The following is an 18159-nucleotide window of genomic DNA, read 5'->3' on the forward strand; positions in this document are numbered from 1 at the left end:
CACTGAGCATTGGTTATAATTTTAGTAACAGACTATGTGTGTGTGTGTGTGTGTGTGTGTGTGTGTGTGTGTGTGTGTGTGTGTGTGTGTGTGTGTGAGAGAGAGAGAGAGAGAGAGAGAGAGAAAGTAATCGGGTGACATTTCAAAGCGTAAAATCTATTGCCTGACCTTTTGCTGTTTGCTCGGTCGTTTCAGTACAGTGATGACTTCACTTTCATCTCTTAATTTAGCCTATAGGCATTTTCCTTTTATCATATGGATGTAAGTACACTGCTTTATTTAATTAATCAAAAATAAGACGTCAGTTTTATTTTATGTCTGCAGGATGTTTTAAGCAATATGAATTTGAAATATAATATTTCGAAATATGTTTTGTAGAGTAGCTAGTCTTTTGGAGTAGTGAAAAGAGAATGTAGGTGAGTTAATGCATTTCTGTGTCAGTATGTTTGCTTGTTAGTCCATCAATTCATAAACTGTGGAATTAATCACAAACACTGTATTACTGTAAATTTGTATTTAGATTTGCTTTACTAATAATGGGTAGGACCCCTAGTTGCTCTCAGCATCGATTCTTTGTGGCATGGATTCAACAAGGTGCTGTAAACCTTCCTTTGTGATTCTGATCCGTGTTAATATGATAGCATCAACTAATTGCTTAAGATTTCTCAGCTGCACATTCATGCTGCAAGTCTCCCGTTCTACCACATGTCTGTAAATTTGGTTTAGGATTATTGGATTCAAATTAGGGAGGCCATTGAAGTATACTGAACTCTTTGTCATGTTCATGAAACCAGTTTGAGATGACTTTTACTTTGTGGCATGGTGCATTATCATGCTGGAAGTAGGCATTAGAAGATGGGTAAATTGTGGCCATGAAGGGATGCACATTGTCAGCATCAATACTCAAATAGGCTGTGGCATACAAACAATGCTTGATTGGTATTAATGGGCCTAAAGTGTGCCAAGAAAACATTCCCCACACCATTACTTCAGCAGCTGGAACAGTTGACACAATGCAGATTGGGTCTGTGGATTCATGCTGCACCAAATTATGACCCTAACAACTTCAGCTGTGCAGTTTTTATGAGTCTGTGCCCACTGTAGTTATAGAACCCACAGTCCATAGCCTTACTGCCAGCTTGAACCAGTCTGGCTATTCTCCTCTGACCGCTCTCTTCAGCAAGGCGATTCTGCCTGGAGAACTACCAGAACCAGCTGCTGAAATACTCAAACCAGCCCATCTGGTGCTAGCAACCATGCTATGGTTAAAGTCACTGAGATCACATTTTTTCCCCATTCTGATGTTTGATGTAAACATTAACTAAATAAATATAATATATAATATAAATTCTAAAGAAATGTAATGACATTTTGCATTTTGACACTAAATTTTACTTAAGAATTACAAGATAGGGAATCTCAAGAAGGGAATTTTTAAAGTAACTGATCAAAGGTGATTTGGATGTGGAAGGTGGATGAGTGGGAGGCTGGGGGAGTTCAGGGTCATCACAATTTGGCTGGACTTTTAGAGTCAGGGAGGTAGGTTGTCATGGCAATGCAGATGATAGTACATTTACTCCTCTCGCACACCAATTAATTCAGTACATTCAATAAATTGTATCCATGCACTTCTTCAGTTCATATCCATTCATATCAGCATTCATACGCTTTTTTGTTTCCCCCCAAAAATAGCACTATGCTCATCACCCTTGACTCCCAATTTACTCAACAGAAACCTGTGAAAGTGTGAGAATTTCACTTGTATGTGCAATAAGCTGCATGTCTTTGCACATTTGCAGCCGACCCACCTCCTCCTCCTCCTCCTTCTCCTCCTCCTTCTCCTACAAACGGAATATTAACTAACGGTGTTGCAGCAACCGGTTGCTCTTTTCGCCTGGAGGATGCTTACACGTCTCTTCCCACCCAAACCTACAAATTTCTCCTTCTTCCCCAATCAGAATCAGAAACCAGAATCAGATGTCAGTTAATCATTGTAGGAAGAGCAAGCTGATATAGCAAGACTTTGCTTTGCCTCCTGTCACTCACACTACTTGTCACGACTTCTCATCACTCGACAACAAACAGGGTAAGTATTATTTTTTATAGTCTACTTTTTTTTAAGTAAATAATAAATAACACCATAAATACTTTTCCAACTATCTGCATTTTTATTTATATTTAAATATGCACTTTAAATATTCAAATTAGAACAGAGAAACCCTTGATGTAATTAATCTTACTCATTTACTTCATTTTAGGCATACGTCAGTTTAGTGTACACTCCTGGGCAAAAACAAATGGGCCAAGCCCAGAATGGCAAAATATTAAGCTGTTAATGGTCTTAACAACAAATCATTCATCAGGAAATTAGCATGAATTAAACAGATAGATAAAAGAACTTACAATTATACAAGTATTACAATTATACAATTGCTGCAAAAGTTCAATTCTGTATGCACAGTAGGCAGGTTTGTTATTTTAAAAATAACTAAACAACCATTTTTTCTTCATTTTCCTCATAATAAACCAATGGTTAGATTTTAACCCAAAATTGGCATTTGTTTTCTCCTACATGGGAGGGCAGTTCCTAAATGAGATTGACTTAACTTCAATAGATAAAGGAAATTAGTATGGGAAGCTTTTCCCCTTGATTTCTTTAAATGTTTAAGCCTTATGGCCACTGATGCGCTGCATCAGGTGTGACACATAACCAAATAATGACTAATCTTTTAAGAAAAAAAAAACATCCCAGAAGATATTTTGGAAAAGTTTGTACACCCAGACATGTGTTAGTTTAAAATGTTTGATGTAAAATTCAATCATTATCATGATTTTACCTTTGCATACAAGAAGACTATATAAGTGAGTTTCCCTGTTTCTAGCTTTTCCCCAAACAGTTCACTGCAGCAAAAGTAAATGAGCACATGGTGGCACAGGAGCTCTCGGGAGTGCATTTGTTTAATTCTTGCTCATTTTCTGACCAATGATTTGTTGTTGACCATTAAAAGCTTAATATTTGTCATTTTGGCCTTGGCCCATTTTATTTGCCAAGCAGTGTAGCTCCAATAAGAGCTTCAGCAATTGGATTTTTATGCTACCTAGTTAACATAACACAGCATGAAATCACCAAGATGGATAAAATGTGCTGAGGAAATGTGTGTGGAGCAGATAGGGCGTACAAGACAGGCCTTTGTAGTGTGATGCACAGAGGTTTTTCTCTTCGCTAAAAGACAAATACTACAATACAAGAGAAAAACCTCTGTACCCTGTAATGTTTACCTGTAATTGTTTATTACAGCTAAAGTCCTCCAAGTGTTCTCATCATGTGGTGACTGGAAGGTCACAGTGCCACCACTGTTATCTAAAGTCACTGCTACATGAAGAAAACTGAACATTTTCTCAGTGTATGGGAAATTATCATTTGATAAGAACTACCAAAATGATACTTGATATGTAGCATAGTTACAACAGACTATTAGAAATAATCAAGTATAACTTTCACTTGTTTCACCGTGCAGAGCTATGCAGAAACAAATGTCTGGAGCCAAGGTGAGGATGTGCAAATCATTCCTGCGCCGTAACACATTTGTGCTCTTCACTGTGGCAGCAGTTGTGGTTGGTAAGCGTGGACAAAAAAATGTGATTAACCAATATGGAAAAACTTGCTCTCAGAAGTAAGCAGCTGCTTAGTGAAGTTTATTTGCATTGATAAGCCCTGTACCCTGTAATGTTGTCCAGGAATCGCGTTGGGATTTGTTCTGCGACCTCACGACTTATCCTTGAGGGAAATAAAATATTTCTCCTTCCCTGGGGAGCTACTGATGAGGATGTTACAGATGCTAGTCCTTCCACTAATTGTGTCCAGTCTTGTTACAGGTACATGGATACAACAGATGCAGTTTTGTTCAGTGTGGCAGCACAACTGGAAGCTGGTTCTAGACATGTGTAAACTGTTCTGGCCTTGCCTTTAGCTATTCTAAACAGATGTAAACTGACATGATTCAGTTTGTATTTAGAAAAGAGTTCTTGTCAGAAAGCTTTCCATGTGTTATAAAGTTTATGCCATTTTACTATTTTACCAGGTATTTCTTCCTTGGATAGTAGAGCTTCTGGAAAGATGGGAGCACGGGCTATTATTTACTATATGGTGACCACTTTCATTGCTGTTTTCATTGGTATTGTCATGGTGATCATCATAAAGCCTGGAAAAGGCAACAGAGACAATCCAATGTCCTCAAGTGGCAGCATTGAATCAGTGCAAGCTGCTGATGCCTTTCTGGACCTTATTAGGTGAGGAGAGACACCCATGTGAAAGTGCTTGTATTTGATAATTTGGTTGCAAATTGTTATAACAATTTACATTTTTCATTTTTCACAGAAATATGTTTCCACCTAATTTAGTGGAAGCCTGTTTCAAACAGGTATGGCATATATGATGCTTTTACGCTTTTCGCTATCACTGAGGAAAAGAGAAACACATGCATTTAAAATAAGTAGAACTGAACTTGCTTGTAAATTTCTTCTATTTTTTTCTCGTACAGTACAAAACTCTTTACAAGAAAACAGTTTTCACAAAGGACATCACAGTTTTAATCAATGCAAGTCATGACACCAATGCCACCAAGTTCAGCCAGGTGGGAAATTACAGCGCAGTCCTGCAGACCATCCAGGAAACTGTGGAGGAGGTGATTCCAGTCTCAGGGTCCTCTAATGGAGTGAATGCTTTAGGTCTGGTGGTGTTTTCTATGTTCTTTGGCTTAGTGATTGGGAATATGAAGCAGCAGGGTCAGCCACTGAAAGAATTCTTCGATTGCCTCAATGATGCCATAATGCGCTTGGTAGCAATCATAATCTGGTAAGTGTCCTGGTACAGTGAACTATACATTCATTTCAAGTGAAACACCCATAAGGTATGTAGGAATAATTAATTTCTTTTGCCTGCCACTATGTAATGAACACCTGATTTGGCCTGTGCGAACATCCTTTAGGTACGCGCCAGTTGGTATCCTCTTTCTAATTGCTGGAAAGATCATTGAGATGAAAGACCTGGCACAGGTTGGAGGGCAGCTTGGCATGTACACAGTCTGTGTCATCATTGGTTTACTCATCCATGGTCTCTTCATTCTGCCCTTGCTATTCTTCCTGATTACTCGGAGAAACCCCTACACATTTATTGGTGGTCTAATCCAGGCTTTGGTTACTGCCTTAGGAACATCTTCCAGGTAATTAGGATGTTCATTACATCATTTGCAACACACTAGCTTAATGATAGAGCCCCTCCCTTAATGCAATTCTCATGTGAAAAACAGCAGACAGGAGGGCATCTGGATTATGTGTGAGAAGGCAGTGATACTGCACTCTCTGGAGCACCAGGTGGCACTGTTACAACAAGGATCAGAAGGACTCAGTCCATAGAGGCAGGACTAATTCCAGTGACTGAGATGGAGACTGGGGCTGAGACAGAGGTTGGCACAGGGGCTCACATGAAGGCTGGAACTAGCACAGAGACAGGGTCAAGGCTGGGTGAAAGAGAGGGGCCATAGCCAGGGGCAGCAGCAGAGAAAGAGGCTGGAATATCAGCAAAAGCAGAGACTGAGGCCAGAGTTGTGAGTCTGATTAATCAGGAGGCAAGATGTGAGGTGTTCTGAAAATTGGGGTTCAGGACCACTTTGACTCTGGACACAGAATAGAAGGCACCCAGGAAACAGGAGCCATCACAGACACTGGAGACACTGCATGGCTTGGAATTTGACCAGGACAGGAGAGACCATGAAGCACCCTCTTGGTTATACGGGGCAGCTTGGTGGAGGTTTCAGACAGGTGATGCTATGGGCTATAGTACTGGAGGCAGCAAAGTCTGTTGAGCAGGAGTGGCTGAGCTGGAGAATTCTTTAAACTATTCCTTAACAGTAGGCTTATTTCCCATTACTGGTGATGGATCAGATAGGGTACAGAGCAGGGTTGAGTTAAGAAACCTGACCATGGCAAACTCTCCACATAAGATGATGGCAATTTTAGTTGGTTAAAGATGTTCTTACTACCACCACTATGTTGGCACTGGAGAAGTCACATTATAATTGGCAAAGAATGGTGTTTTGTACAATTTGTGTTGAAGAAGCAACCTCAATTACTGGGGCTGCTGAGGCTGGGCAAGAGAATGGTATACTGACAGCTTGAATGGTAGTGATAGCAAGAGTGGACAAGAGATATTCAAGAGAGATTTCTATCTTCTTAACCTTTCTACCTAGAACCCTAGAACTGCTGTCTCTTAGCCAACATTGCATGGCTGGTGAATTCTTTTGTATTTCGTGTGGGCCAGATATAGTTGGACATTAACACAACCTTTTTAAAGAGGCTTTTCTAGAAATTGTTATAAGAATCCATAAAATTGGTTCATGGCATGAGCAGAAATGGCCACAAGACTTCACAAGCCATACAGTTAACAAAAGAGCTTTTAGACTGACTAGAGCAATATTGCAACAAAACACAGGTAAATACTGTGATTGGTGGTGTGATCAAAGCAAAGAGATATAAAGTAATGACAATACAGTACAGAGCTCTAACAAATTTAGTAGTATTCTTCCTGATTTGCAAATTTTTTTTAGCACAGTGTGCAGGGAGCTTTGAGAAAACAAATGCTGTAAAGCAAAGCAATAAAAAATCTGTTTCTTTTCTGCAGTTCGGCCACGCTTCCCATCACCTTCCGTTGCTTAGAGGAGAACAACCATGTGGACAAACGTGTAACACGGTTTGTTTTGCCTGTGGGAGCCACCATAAACATGGATGGTACAGCTTTATATGAAGCAGTGGCTGCCATTTTCATAGCCCAAGTTAATAGCATGGACCTGAACTTTGGGCAAATCCTTACCATCAGGTAATAATGAACGCTACACTTTTACCCTAAATAAGAATGGTTAAAGTCCTGTTTTTCCAATTGTCATTGTGTTATAGTGTTACATCTCAATACATATTTTGAATTCTTCAAGAACTATGAGATCCTTAGTGGTATGCCACCTAAAATATTTCTTGGAAGTTCCTATCATATTCTTTCTTATTAAAATGTCATTTTCCAGTATCACAGCGACTGCTGCCAGCATTGGAGCAGCAGGTATTCCTCAGGCTGGTCTGGTAACCATGGTGATTGTATTGACATCCGTGGGACTGCCCACCGAGGACATAACACTCATCATTGCTGTGGATTGGTTCTTGTAAGTCTTTACTAAATGTCACATTGAAGCATGCAGCTCCAGCAGAGAGCACTCTTGCAAAAGGTTATTGATACATAATGCAGGCACATAATCTGAGAGAATAGGAAATGTTTTAAAGCCAATACTGTTGCCACTGCACAGAATATAGGATGCAACTTGTTATAGATCCAAATCTCAAATTAAATCACAAAATGCCTAGGAAAGAAGTGATGTGTTTTGTTTTACTGAGAAGATTGTTTGTGTGTTTGTGTTCAGGGATCGCCTCAGAACCACTACCAATGTGCTGGGAGACTCCTTGGGAGCTGGTATCGTGGAACATCTGTCACGACAGGAACTGCAGAAACTGGACACAGATACTGGCAACTCTGAGACTGAGGAGAACAAAAAGCCTTATCAGCTCATCTGCCAGGAGGACGACTGGCTTGGGCACCAAAACAGTGAGAGTACAATGTAAAAGATCATAATACAGAGACAGGCTGTTAGGGAGAGCATCTGAAAACATATTATTAGATGTTACACCATATTAGCATGTTCAAAAATAAGTACGCACACCACACTATTCAGCCTTATAATGAGAGATCAACTCTGAGTATCCAAGCATTTTTCACCAATTACAGCATGTGATATTACATACCACAATTCAACACTTAGAGAAGGATTTGTTGGATAGTGGAGTGTTAAATGCTATGACTAAACTATGAACTAAATTTGGTTCCCTAAAAAACCTTTCAGTCAATAAGTTCTTACCATCATTTTCCACCACAAAGATCCTTCAACATAATGGTAACATTTATGGTGTGATTTTTATTTTATGGCGTCACTCTAAAGAACTTTTTCTGGTACTTTAGTTTTTAAGAGTATAGACCATTTAAAAGTTTCCCCAGAGGGACAAACATTAGATTCAGCTTTTTTTCTAAGAGTGTAGTAAGTTTGTATTTTTGATTACAAGTACATAGCATTTCTTATGAGCCAGACTTTATAAAAGGTTTTGTATTAATAAATCATCAAAGTGATTCTGTATCATGAATATTTGCAGTGGTGGAATTACCATTTAAAGAGAGAAGTAAAAGGCACAGTACTATTTACAATGTAAATGTTATACAGAACAGTAACTGTGGTTGCACTAACTACTGGCTCTGGATCCACCGTGACCCTTACCAGAATAAAGTGGTTACTATGATGAATGAAAATCTTACCTCACATTGCCGCACAGCACTGTCATTCATTTTCACTTACATTGTCGATACAAATAATATTTAAATAACACTGATTGTGGTTTTGTTAATTCATATTTAAGTCTGCATTTTATTCCAGTTTGATGTTAATATATTATACTGTTTTATTTTATTTGGAGTCATATTTTGAGTCAAACGTTTTTTTACATTTAATTTTGTTAGATTTTGTTGTTAGTCAATAGTTTTTGTCAAAATTCTACAACAGATTTAGCAATGGTGTTGAATGATAGAAACACTCATGCACAGTCAAGTATGCAGTTGTAGGACTGGTGGTTACTGCCTCTATGCTCAGCTCTTATTCATTTACGGCATTGTTTCCAATTTAATGTAGGCCTAATTATACGTAGTATCTCGCACGTTAAATATTATGATTTTAAAATTCAGGGGTAATATTTTAAGTGGTTATCCTTGATTTCAAATATAAAGGTATGCGTATGCAGTGCCTCCTGAAAATATCCAACTCCAGTATATTGACATAATAAGTTGAATAGAATAAGCCATCCTGCAAGTACATACTGTACTGTATGTGCCTCCATAAACAAAATGGAGGGTGACGCAGAAGGGAAAAGACATAATACATGGTTGATAGTAGATGTTTATTGTGTCTTTGGAAATGGAAAGCTTCCAAAATGACAACATAATACCTCATTGTGAACAATCAGACCTGCCTGTTCTTTAAACCATGAACATAATTGTAACTTACCAACCGTCATGGAAACTTTGAGTGGAACATGAACCCTTATTTATAAACGATATGTGCTTAAATTGTGTATATAAACCTTTCAAGGCATGTGGGATTTATCAAAATAAACATTTACTTAAATGCTACCCCATGCGTCGCCATGCCGCCCTTAAAACAGGTATTTCCCAACCATTGCGCAGGACTGCGCACAGTGCTAAATATCATACATTCTCTTGGCCCAATCTAACCACTTCCCCTACAGTGAAGTGCAATAGACAGATGTGAAACAGGACTTGCATGCAATCACTCTTTTTCCTGACATCGGTAGCTTGACTGCATTCTTGCATGCAGGTAAATCAAAAATCAATTTGCTTATATTCTGTATATCCCAAGGGTTTTCCTTCTGTAATAATTATTAGAAACTTGTTTTTGCTCATAAGCTAGGCAAAAGGTATACGAACATCAAAAGCAAAGTTTAATAGGAAGTTTGTTGCAGAAACCTGCAGGAGTGTCTCTTGTTAGTGTGGCTGTTGCAGAAGATAAGCTTTTTGCATGCCAAAACACCATGAATTTTTTAATTGGCTCCCTTCTTCTGATGTGGACCATGCAGTCAAGCAACCATGCACCCATCCTGAAACAACTCTAGTCTGCTTAATATCAGGATATCCCCAAGTGGAGAGAGGAAAACCAAAAAACTGGAAGGTATCCCAGGACCTTTTTCACCGACCAATTCAGTTACACCATCAGTTTGACTTCCACAAGTTGAACACTGTTTCTAAATTTGATGCTTATTGAATACCTCATATTGACAAGCGCCTGGATCTGCTGAGCGTGGCCCGTTCATAGATAAGAACTTTATGTAGACAATTTATGCTTGTCACAGCACACTGTAATAGCCCAATACCTCCACTGTCCATCAGAGGGCTCAGTTTCCGGTTTTCTAGTTCGTTTCCATATCTAGTCAACATGTGTACCTGTTTACTCTCTGCCTAGGCAAGTATAACTCCATTCTCTCCAGTATTCATTGCAAAGTCTTGCCGTTTTATCCTAGCCTGTGTCATTTTATCCATGACCTTTGATACAGTCTCTTGCCAGTTCTCACTTGGTCTACTGTAATGCACCATTCACTGAGCTTGCAAAAATATTCATATCTACGGTCTACAACGGGTACAAGATAGTAACCTATGTTTGCAAAACTCAACAATGTATTAGAGCTGTTACATGAAAGCTCTTCACTTGCCTCCTGTTTTACAACAAACTGTTTTCCTGTCTTAAGCATTTGTACATCTCAGACTGCTTGACAGAATATAGCTTTGCTTTTTAAGTGCTTAACTGTCAAATGTACCAAAGTGTTAAATGCTTATTTAAAAAAAAAAAGCAAGGGTACCTTCCATTAAGATTTCAAATGCAAGACTTCTGTAACAAATGCTTTTTTTTCTTGCTTTTTCCTCTTTATCTAAATTGCCATATAAATAAAGGTTATTGTTAGTGTCAGTTGTAATTTAACAGCATTTGTGGTTTTGGGATCGTTAGAACTTTGACTGGAATCTAGATTAAAATAGAAATTTTTAGATGTTTTGTTGAGGAGTGTTTTAAAGCAATAGCCAAGAACTGTGTGTGTGTGTGTGTGTGTGTGTACTCCAACCTCATCAAACTTAATATTGTCACAGACAAGATTGTGATAAAAAGTCACTCATTTTCATACATTGTAGACATTCCATGAGATGTGAGCAGACACTATGTATATTCTTAAATAAATAATGTCTTAAATAGAATGACTTGATGGCTTACGTTATGATGGTTGAATTGGGAAATGAGAATGATACATTTATAGATCATTTTAGATATAATTTCTTTGTGCAGGTTACCTCTAGTACTAGATATATAATAATAAATATATACATCATAATTACTGTACGTTTGTTATAGAATTATAAGACAAATATCAGCTTGGTGCAAAGCATTGAACTTTTGAAATTACTAGCTGACTCTTCCCTCTTGTAGGACAAGTCGACTCAAATCATGTCAGCTACCTGTCACCTGCCTCAAATCATGTCAACTGCCTGTATGTTTATAAGAAATTTTAAAAATCAAATTATAAGAAGTTGAAAGCTTGGCTTTGAGTTATTATGTGGTAAGAACAACAGAGCAGTTCACTATATTTAAGCAGAATACAAATAATAAAAAAAAACTCTTAGTTGATTGATAACTGATCTAATTTTACATGATGATTATGATTACAGTATAATAGCTTATAAATATATATATTATTATGTAACATGAATCTGCAAATGACTAAATACTAGGTCAAGATGGAACATTTCATTTAGTTAAAAATTAAATGTAAATGTATAAATGAATACCAATTTACACAGACTTCACAGTTTAAATGTTGAAAAAGAAAGTACTAAATGCACTATTATAACATCATTCTTCTATACCAACTTTATCAAAATGGCAAGAGTGATTCATTAGCTGGTGCCACAAAATAACTACTAAATACTAAGGACAATTACGGTGATTAAAACTTTGCGTCAGCCACTCACTCTAAGCCTCTAGTAAAACACTTTAAGCAGTATTATCTTTATCTTTGTAACTGTTTCCAAGCTCTGCAACAACTAAGTAACAAGTTAATCTGGTGGAAATTTCATTAAGTAACTTGGATGAGCTCCTTATATTTCTTGTTATGGGGTTGTAATAGAAGACTCTGAGACACATAGACTATTTAATGTTTTATATCTGTATGACTTCATATGAGCAGAGTTCAGTTACTACTACCCAATGCCTTGGGAAGGTTTTTAATCTTTTGTTTACAGATGTACAATAACAAGTCACTTTCAGGCCTTAAAATGAATTCCAGTATTTAATTATTTTAACACCGCACTGTAATTTATTAGTGGTTAGCGTGCATCAATATAAAGGTATCGACCTCTTTTATACTGTATGGTTACATAATCTTAAATGTAAAATGTAGTTCATGTAAGTCATTTTTCTATGCACAATATAAAAAATGTAATGAAATACTGTACATATACATACAGTAATTTCTGAATGTAGTATATATGCATATAAGCATATAACCATACTGGCCTAGAGAGACAGGAAATTTATTAATTACTTCCTTTACACATGTATACATGCAATGGGATTTTGAAAAATATGCTTTTTGGAGTTCAGTACAATTCCTATATGTCTCCTGTGTGCAATACAAGTATCTTCTATCTGGTGCAATGATTCTTTACAGCACAGTACAGACAGTGGAGGGGTCATATTTGCTGCTCCATTGCTTCCTGTCACATAAATCTTCAGGGTTCAGTGCTGAATATCCCACAGCCTCCACCAATCTCCTTTTCTGAATGCCATGCAGCAAAATACGATATATTCCTGTGATGGGACTGCACAAGTCTACGCAAGTGTTATTCTGCAGGTGCATGCTGCTAATTCCCAAGTCCTTCAACACTAACTTGACTTCCTCCTCCTCTGCACTCAGGCCCTGGGAGGGCTCCACCAGGTGACTGGGTGTCAGACTGAGGCAAGGAAAAGGCTTTGGGTACTCAATGCCACTCATCCAGGAACTGGTCATGATCTGGGAAATGCTGCTGCGGTCTGGAGGAACAGGCCTTAGCATTCCTTTAATGGTCTGCTGGCAGGGCTGAGGAACGTACTGTGGGATGGTGTAGATGCCCTGCAAGATGCAGCGCTTTAGACGGCCCAGGTTTTCAGCATTGAATGGCATGGTAGCAGTCACCATAAAGTACAGCAAAACACCCAGTGCCCAGATGTCTACATAACGGCCCACATAACCTTTCTCCTTAAACAGCTCTGGTGCCGCGTAAGGAGGAGAGCCACAAAATGTGGTCAGGATGTCACTTGGGCCACTTACAGTGCTGAAACCAAAATCACCTATCTTGATGCAGTAGCTGGTAGTGAAGAAAATGTTTTCAGCCTTTAGGTCACGATGAACTATATTGCTCTCATGCTGGAATGGTAGAAAAGAAAAAATTAGTTCCTCTTAGTTCCTCTGATCATATCGTCTAATGTTTCTGAGGATAGTCTACTATATTGGGTAAGGATGTTCATAACACTTACACAAGTCATTTATAACAACTGATTAAACCTGCATAAACATTTATAAAGGCTTTACACTTCAATGTCAAGTTGACACAGCACTCATGCCAAGTGATATAGACTTTGTTGAAATAAAATGACACTTTCTGGGCTGATGCCTGTTCAAACAATATGACAATTATCTCATAAAACATACATACTGTAACTCTCTCATTACAGTGTCATGTATTTGTTGTATGTTTTCCTAAAAATCTTACAAGCAGAAATTTTAACTTATGTCACATCATCATCATTATGTCATCAGTTGTCATGACTTTCTAGTGAAGGTCAGCCTGAAAGTGTCATCACACAACCTTAAGTCAGTAAAAATATTACTTTAATTAGGTCTTCTGTTAACTTTGACAAGATTGACAAAACAGACTTTGACAGCTGACGTCTGTTGGAATAAGCCTTAACAAATGTTTATGTAGGCTTACATGAGTTGTCATGAAGGTCCTATGTAGGTGTCATAAAGCACTATTAGCACCACCATTAAGTGAAGTGTTACTTGCTCATTGAAGTATATTCATAAAAATTTTAATACCTAATTTAGTGCATAATTCTTATGATACAGCTAAGGAGAAGACTTCAGGTCAATGTATAGTAACTTCTATGGAAAGGCTAATTTAGGATTACTTTCAACATAAGCTAATTCTAATTCTCAGATCAGCTTTTATGTGGGAACCACATTCTTCTCACCATGTATTTAACAGCAGAAATGATCTGTGCAAAGCTGAGCTTGCTCTCCAAGTCCGACAGGCGTCCCCTTGTGCTGATTCGTGAAAAGAGGTCTCCTCCACTGCCATACTCCATAACCAAGTACAGGTGCTTACTTGTTTCAACCACCTCATAAAGTCGCACAATGTTTGGATGAGACAGTCTTTGTAAACAGGAAATTTCAGAAGCAAATAACATTTGTGTCTTCTTGTTCAAGCGCCTTTTATTAAGAATCTTGACTGCCACACGCTCTGGATAGAGAGAGAAGAGGACAGAGGACACATCAACAAAGAGTAAAAGTGAACCATTATATATCTAAATGTTGTGAAATGGCTGGCTATAGTGGGTTATGGAAGTGGAATATGGTCAAATATACCTGGCATGTATGTAACTCAAGTCTTTATATAAAGTTCAACTATGGGCCTAAGAAAGACTTGCAGTCAACTACACACCCACATTACCCTAGATTTCTTTCAGGTATCAGTATGTCTGACTAACGTTGAAAAGAGTTAGAAATGATGTTTATATTCCCTAAGGAGGTCCTGTGACGTTACAGAATGCTTATGAGAATAGATCAGCTCTGGTTACTGGCATGTACAGTCATTGTTAAATTGATCGTATGAGAGTTTTTATGTGGTGCAGGAAAACCACAAAGAGCCTGCACAAGGATTGGGAAACACTGCTCTAAAGCATACACAGTAAGCCCTGATTTTTCATCGTTTTTGCAAATAACAGTAACAGGATGCAATTAATAGTTTCCAAGAACTTCACCTTTAGTTAAGGCATGAACACCAAGTCTGACTTGCGAGAAATTGCCAGTGCCGATTTCCCCTCTGAGCTCGTAGAAGGCTATCCTTTTGCCCAGAATAATGTCGCTGATGACTGTTTCATTGTGGGACATGTCATACACAACTCTTTCAAACGGTGTTTGCTTCATTTGTTGCTCTGCTGTTATAGCTGGTGCTCTGGACCCCAGCAGTGGAGGTCTGGTGGGTTTGATCACAGTTTGGTTGTTTGTTTTTTTATCCTCAAATCGCTTTGGACATGTCTTCTGGAATTTGTAACCTGGGTAAAGATCAGAAGAACAGGAATAAATTTAGTGATTAAATCCATTAACCTCTCATTTTAGATTCCCAGAATGGTTAAACAATGTACATCTTAAGTTATTTAGAATAAAGAATATACAGTTAAACCTCCAAACATATTATTCATAGATCAGCACAAAGGGACTAGCAATACATGGGTCAATGATTAGTCAAGAACATCAGTAAAGATTGGATGTGCTTAGACTTTCATTCAGATGAGCTGTAAGGAAGAAAAGAGGATGACCTTGCTTATAAGTCTGTCTGAATCACTTACAGGTCATCCTATGCATGCTAATCATCTGTCTGTATATGTGAGGAGTTTAAATGTCTGTTGAGGATAAATCTGTGATATATTTCAGGAGTTTCTGGCGTAAGTACACAATTAAAATCCAGATGTTAGGAGGCAAATAGTTTAGGCCACAACAGCCAAAAGCAATGCTCAGCATTTTTGCGGTGTAATTGCAACATTTTAAAACTTTTGGCAATAAAAGAAAAAACTTTGAGAGCAGTTCAATGATGTAATGTAATGTGCTCTTGATGCTATTCTCTTTAATCACTATTTTTCAAAGGTGTAAAATGGTTATTACTCCATAACTGTGCTATGTTTAATCTTTTTTAAATGTGATCACAAAATCTCAGTCTGTAAGGCAAGTATTTCACAGGTTTGAAAAGGTTTAGAAGACACTGTAGCACAGGATGAATGCTGAGTACTTCATTTGATTGATCTTCTATTAGCGACAGTCTGGGTCAGACTGGATGACCGTGGAAGTACTCAGCATGTGGAAGTATCAGACACCACATGTTAAATCTCCCAGACATGTACACAGCATGATCAGGACAGAACAGTAAGCAAATTGTAATCAGCCCTTGACACTGTTTACTAGGGGCGATGGAACATTTTTAGAGAGGTAATTAATTATATAATGGATTCTTCTATTAAGAAAGAACAATCTTTAATTCTAATGAAAATAAAAGTGAAGATCTTTCTTTTTTCCATTGTTACAGTTGCATTTTTAGGATTTATTTTTATAGTCCACAGTGTTCCATCCCTTCCACTTTAATCCCTTTATCTTTCACGAGCATGGACAGATCAAGGCAGTACCATTGACAGGGAAAAGATGTTGTAACAGTTTGAGATTAGAGGCCAGGTATAGATTAACACGCTAAGGACTAGCTTTATTTCTAAAAATAGATTTCAGCAAATCTCTTACTTTTATTTTCATCTGGTGACACTCAACCTTTACTTCTCATTATCCTAAATTATATGAACAAATCGAATTGAACAAAAACAAAATTTAATTTATAGAACAAAGAGACTATAAGGTTTGAGCTTTTGTGAATTTTCATGAATTTTGCGATTATGCGAATTGGTTAATAGAGCATACAGTTGAGGTCAAAAGTTTCCATCCCCCTTTCAGAATCTGCAAAATGTTTATTATTTTACCAAAATAAGAGGATCATACAAAATGCATGTTATTGTTTATTTAGTGCTGACCTGAATAAGATATTTCACATAAAAGCCCACAAGAGAAAATAATAGTTGAATTTATAAAAATGACCCCGTTCAAAAGTTTACATCCCCTTGATTCTTAATACTGTGTTGTTACCTGAATGATCCACAACTGTGTTTTTTTGTTTACTGATAGTTGTTCATGAGTCCCTTGTTTGTCCTGAACTGTCTGCTGTTCTTCAGAAAAATCCTTCAGGCCCCACAAATTCTTTGGTTTTCCAGCATTTTTTGTGTATTTGAACCCTTTCCAACAATGACTGTATGATTTTGAGATCCATCTTTTCACACTGAGGACAACTGAGGGACTCATATGCAACTATTACAGAAGGTTCAAACGCTCACAGATGCTCCAGAAGGAAAAACCATGCATTAAGAGCCGGGGGGTGAAAACTATTTGAATTTGAAGATCAGGGTAAATTTAACTTATTTTGTCTTCTGGGAAACATGTAAGTATCTTCTGTAGCCTCTGAAGGGCAGTACTAAATGAAAAAATACGATATTTAGGCAAAATAAGAAAAATGTACACATCTCCGTTCTGTTCAAAAGTTTTCACATCTTTTATGTGAAATATCTTATTCAGGTCAGCACTAAATAAACAATAACATGCATTTTGTATGATTCCTCTTATTTTGGTAAAATAATAAACATTTTGCAGATTCTGAAAGGGATATGTAAACTTTTGACCTCAACTGTATATGTTGGGCATCATGTGTGTTACACTATCTATTGTGATTTAGAAAGTAAACAAACAGAACCCTTAAATATGACCAATAAAAATCATAGATGCCAAATATTTTAATTTCTGAGCAAATATTTATTACATGTTATAAATATTTAATATATAATGTGTGTGAATAATATAAAAATAGAGGTAAAAACATACAGATAGAGGATGAAACAACCAACAATCAGAAAGGAAAGTTCACCCACACTGAGTATTTAGATTGTATTCTTCATTGGTTTATAGAATATGAATGTAATTTGAATGTATATTGAACACTTACCTGGTAGTTGGGGGTCCTTCATCTTACTGTCTGTAGCAGAGAACCGTCTATACTGAGAAAGACAGTGCTCTGTCTCTCTAAACCTCTGCAGATCATTAAGGGTCAATCCAATTAGGAGAACGTATTAATATCTGAGCTGTTGCTGCCTGTGAAAACACTGTAGACATGTGCTGCTCTAACACCTCAACTGTGAAGTCTGGGAGAAGGGAATGCAGTCAGTAATATATAATAACATAATCATATAAAAAGTACAACAGGCCAATTGCATGCAAGTTAAAGTTGTGAGCACAGGAAAACAAGCAGAACTCGATGCCAACAGGATTGATGGGGCCTCCACCACCAACAAGTCTAGTCCTTCTGGATACTAATTTGTATGCCTCCTAAAATATATCTCAAACAGGAAGGAAGCTATTGACCATACTGTGGCCTTTGTATGCCTTTAATACCCTTAAAATATATCTCTACAGGAAGGAAGCTATTGACCTTACTGTGACCTAGAACCTGTTTGGATCAATTGCAAAATCTAATGGTTAGAATTATAATTCCACAAGCACTCATTCTTGAGATAATGTACTAATGAGAATCTTGGATTTATGGACAACGGACACATG

The 18159-nt window shown here is 37.5% G+C and overlaps 2 protein-coding genes across 5 annotated transcripts; one reads left to right on the forward strand and one right to left on the reverse strand.

Annotated features, from left to right (window-relative positions):
• Positions 1-68: 68 nt before the first annotated feature.
• LOC113534304 (excitatory amino acid transporter 1) lies at positions 69-10863 on the forward strand. 4 transcript variants are annotated; one of them, XM_053238256.1, is made up of 12 exons: positions 69-261; positions 1959-2086; positions 3299-3404; positions 3519-3619; positions 3739-3876; positions 4083-4290; positions 4379-4421; positions 4542-4855; positions 4989-5222; positions 6680-6874; positions 7074-7208; positions 7464-10863. In XM_053238256.1, the coding sequence occupies exons 4-12, from the start codon at positions 3523-3525 to the stop codon at positions 7660-7662; spliced, it is 1563 nt and encodes a 520-aa protein (XP_053094231.1). In that variant the 5' UTR covers positions 69-261; positions 1959-2086; positions 3299-3404; positions 3519-3522; the 3' UTR covers positions 7663-10863. The 4 variants fall into 4 exon arrangements, with proteins under 4 accessions (XP_053094231.1, XP_053094232.1, XP_026782807.3 ...); XM_053238257.1 differs by lacking the exon at positions 3299-3404; XM_026927006.3 differs by lacking the exon at positions 69-261 and having other exon boundaries at positions 272-2086.
• Positions 10864-11803: 940 nt separating this feature from the next.
• Positions 11804-17889, reverse strand: LOC113527125 (serine/threonine-protein kinase NIM1). Its single transcript, XM_026914652.3, has 4 exons — positions 17549-17889; positions 14721-15014; positions 13932-14200; positions 11804-13104 (listed from the first exon to the last, which is right to left on the reverse strand). The coding sequence occupies exons 1-4, from the start codon at positions 17568-17570 to the stop codon at positions 12364-12366; spliced, it is 1326 nt and encodes a 441-aa protein (XP_026770453.1). The 5' UTR covers positions 17571-17889; the 3' UTR covers positions 11804-12363.
• Between the last annotated feature and the right edge of the window lie 270 nt (positions 17890-18159).

The sequence above is a fragment of the Pangasianodon hypophthalmus genome, chromosome 11 (assembly GCF_027358585.1).
Source record: "Pangasianodon hypophthalmus isolate fPanHyp1 chromosome 11, fPanHyp1.pri, whole genome shotgun sequence".
Taxonomy (NCBI): Eukaryota; Metazoa; Chordata; class Actinopteri; order Siluriformes; family Pangasiidae; genus Pangasianodon; species Pangasianodon hypophthalmus.

Coding starts and splice junctions, on each gene's coding strand:
- LOC113527125 (XM_026914652.3), bottom strand. CDS start 17,570: ATGAAGGACCCCCAACTACCAG. Junction 14,201..14,720: donor TGTTCATGCCTTAACTAAAG/GTGAAGTTCTTG, acceptor CTCTCTATCCAG/AGCGTGTGGCAGTCAAGATT. Junction 13,105..13,931: donor TTTCTGCTGTTAAATACATG/GTGAGAAGAATG, acceptor CTACCATTCCAG/CATGAGAGCAATATAGTTCA.
- LOC113534304 (XM_053238256.1), top strand. CDS start 3,523: ATGCAGAAACAAATGTCTGGAGCCAAGGTGAGGATGTGCAAATCATTC. Junction 4,856..4,988: donor TTGGTAGCAATCATAATCTG/GTAAGTGTCCTG, acceptor AACATCCTTTAG/GTACGCGCCAGTTGGTATCC. Junction 5,223..6,679: donor GCCTTAGGAACATCTTCCAG/GTAATTAGGATG, acceptor TCTTTTCTGCAG/TTCGGCCACGCTTCCCATCA.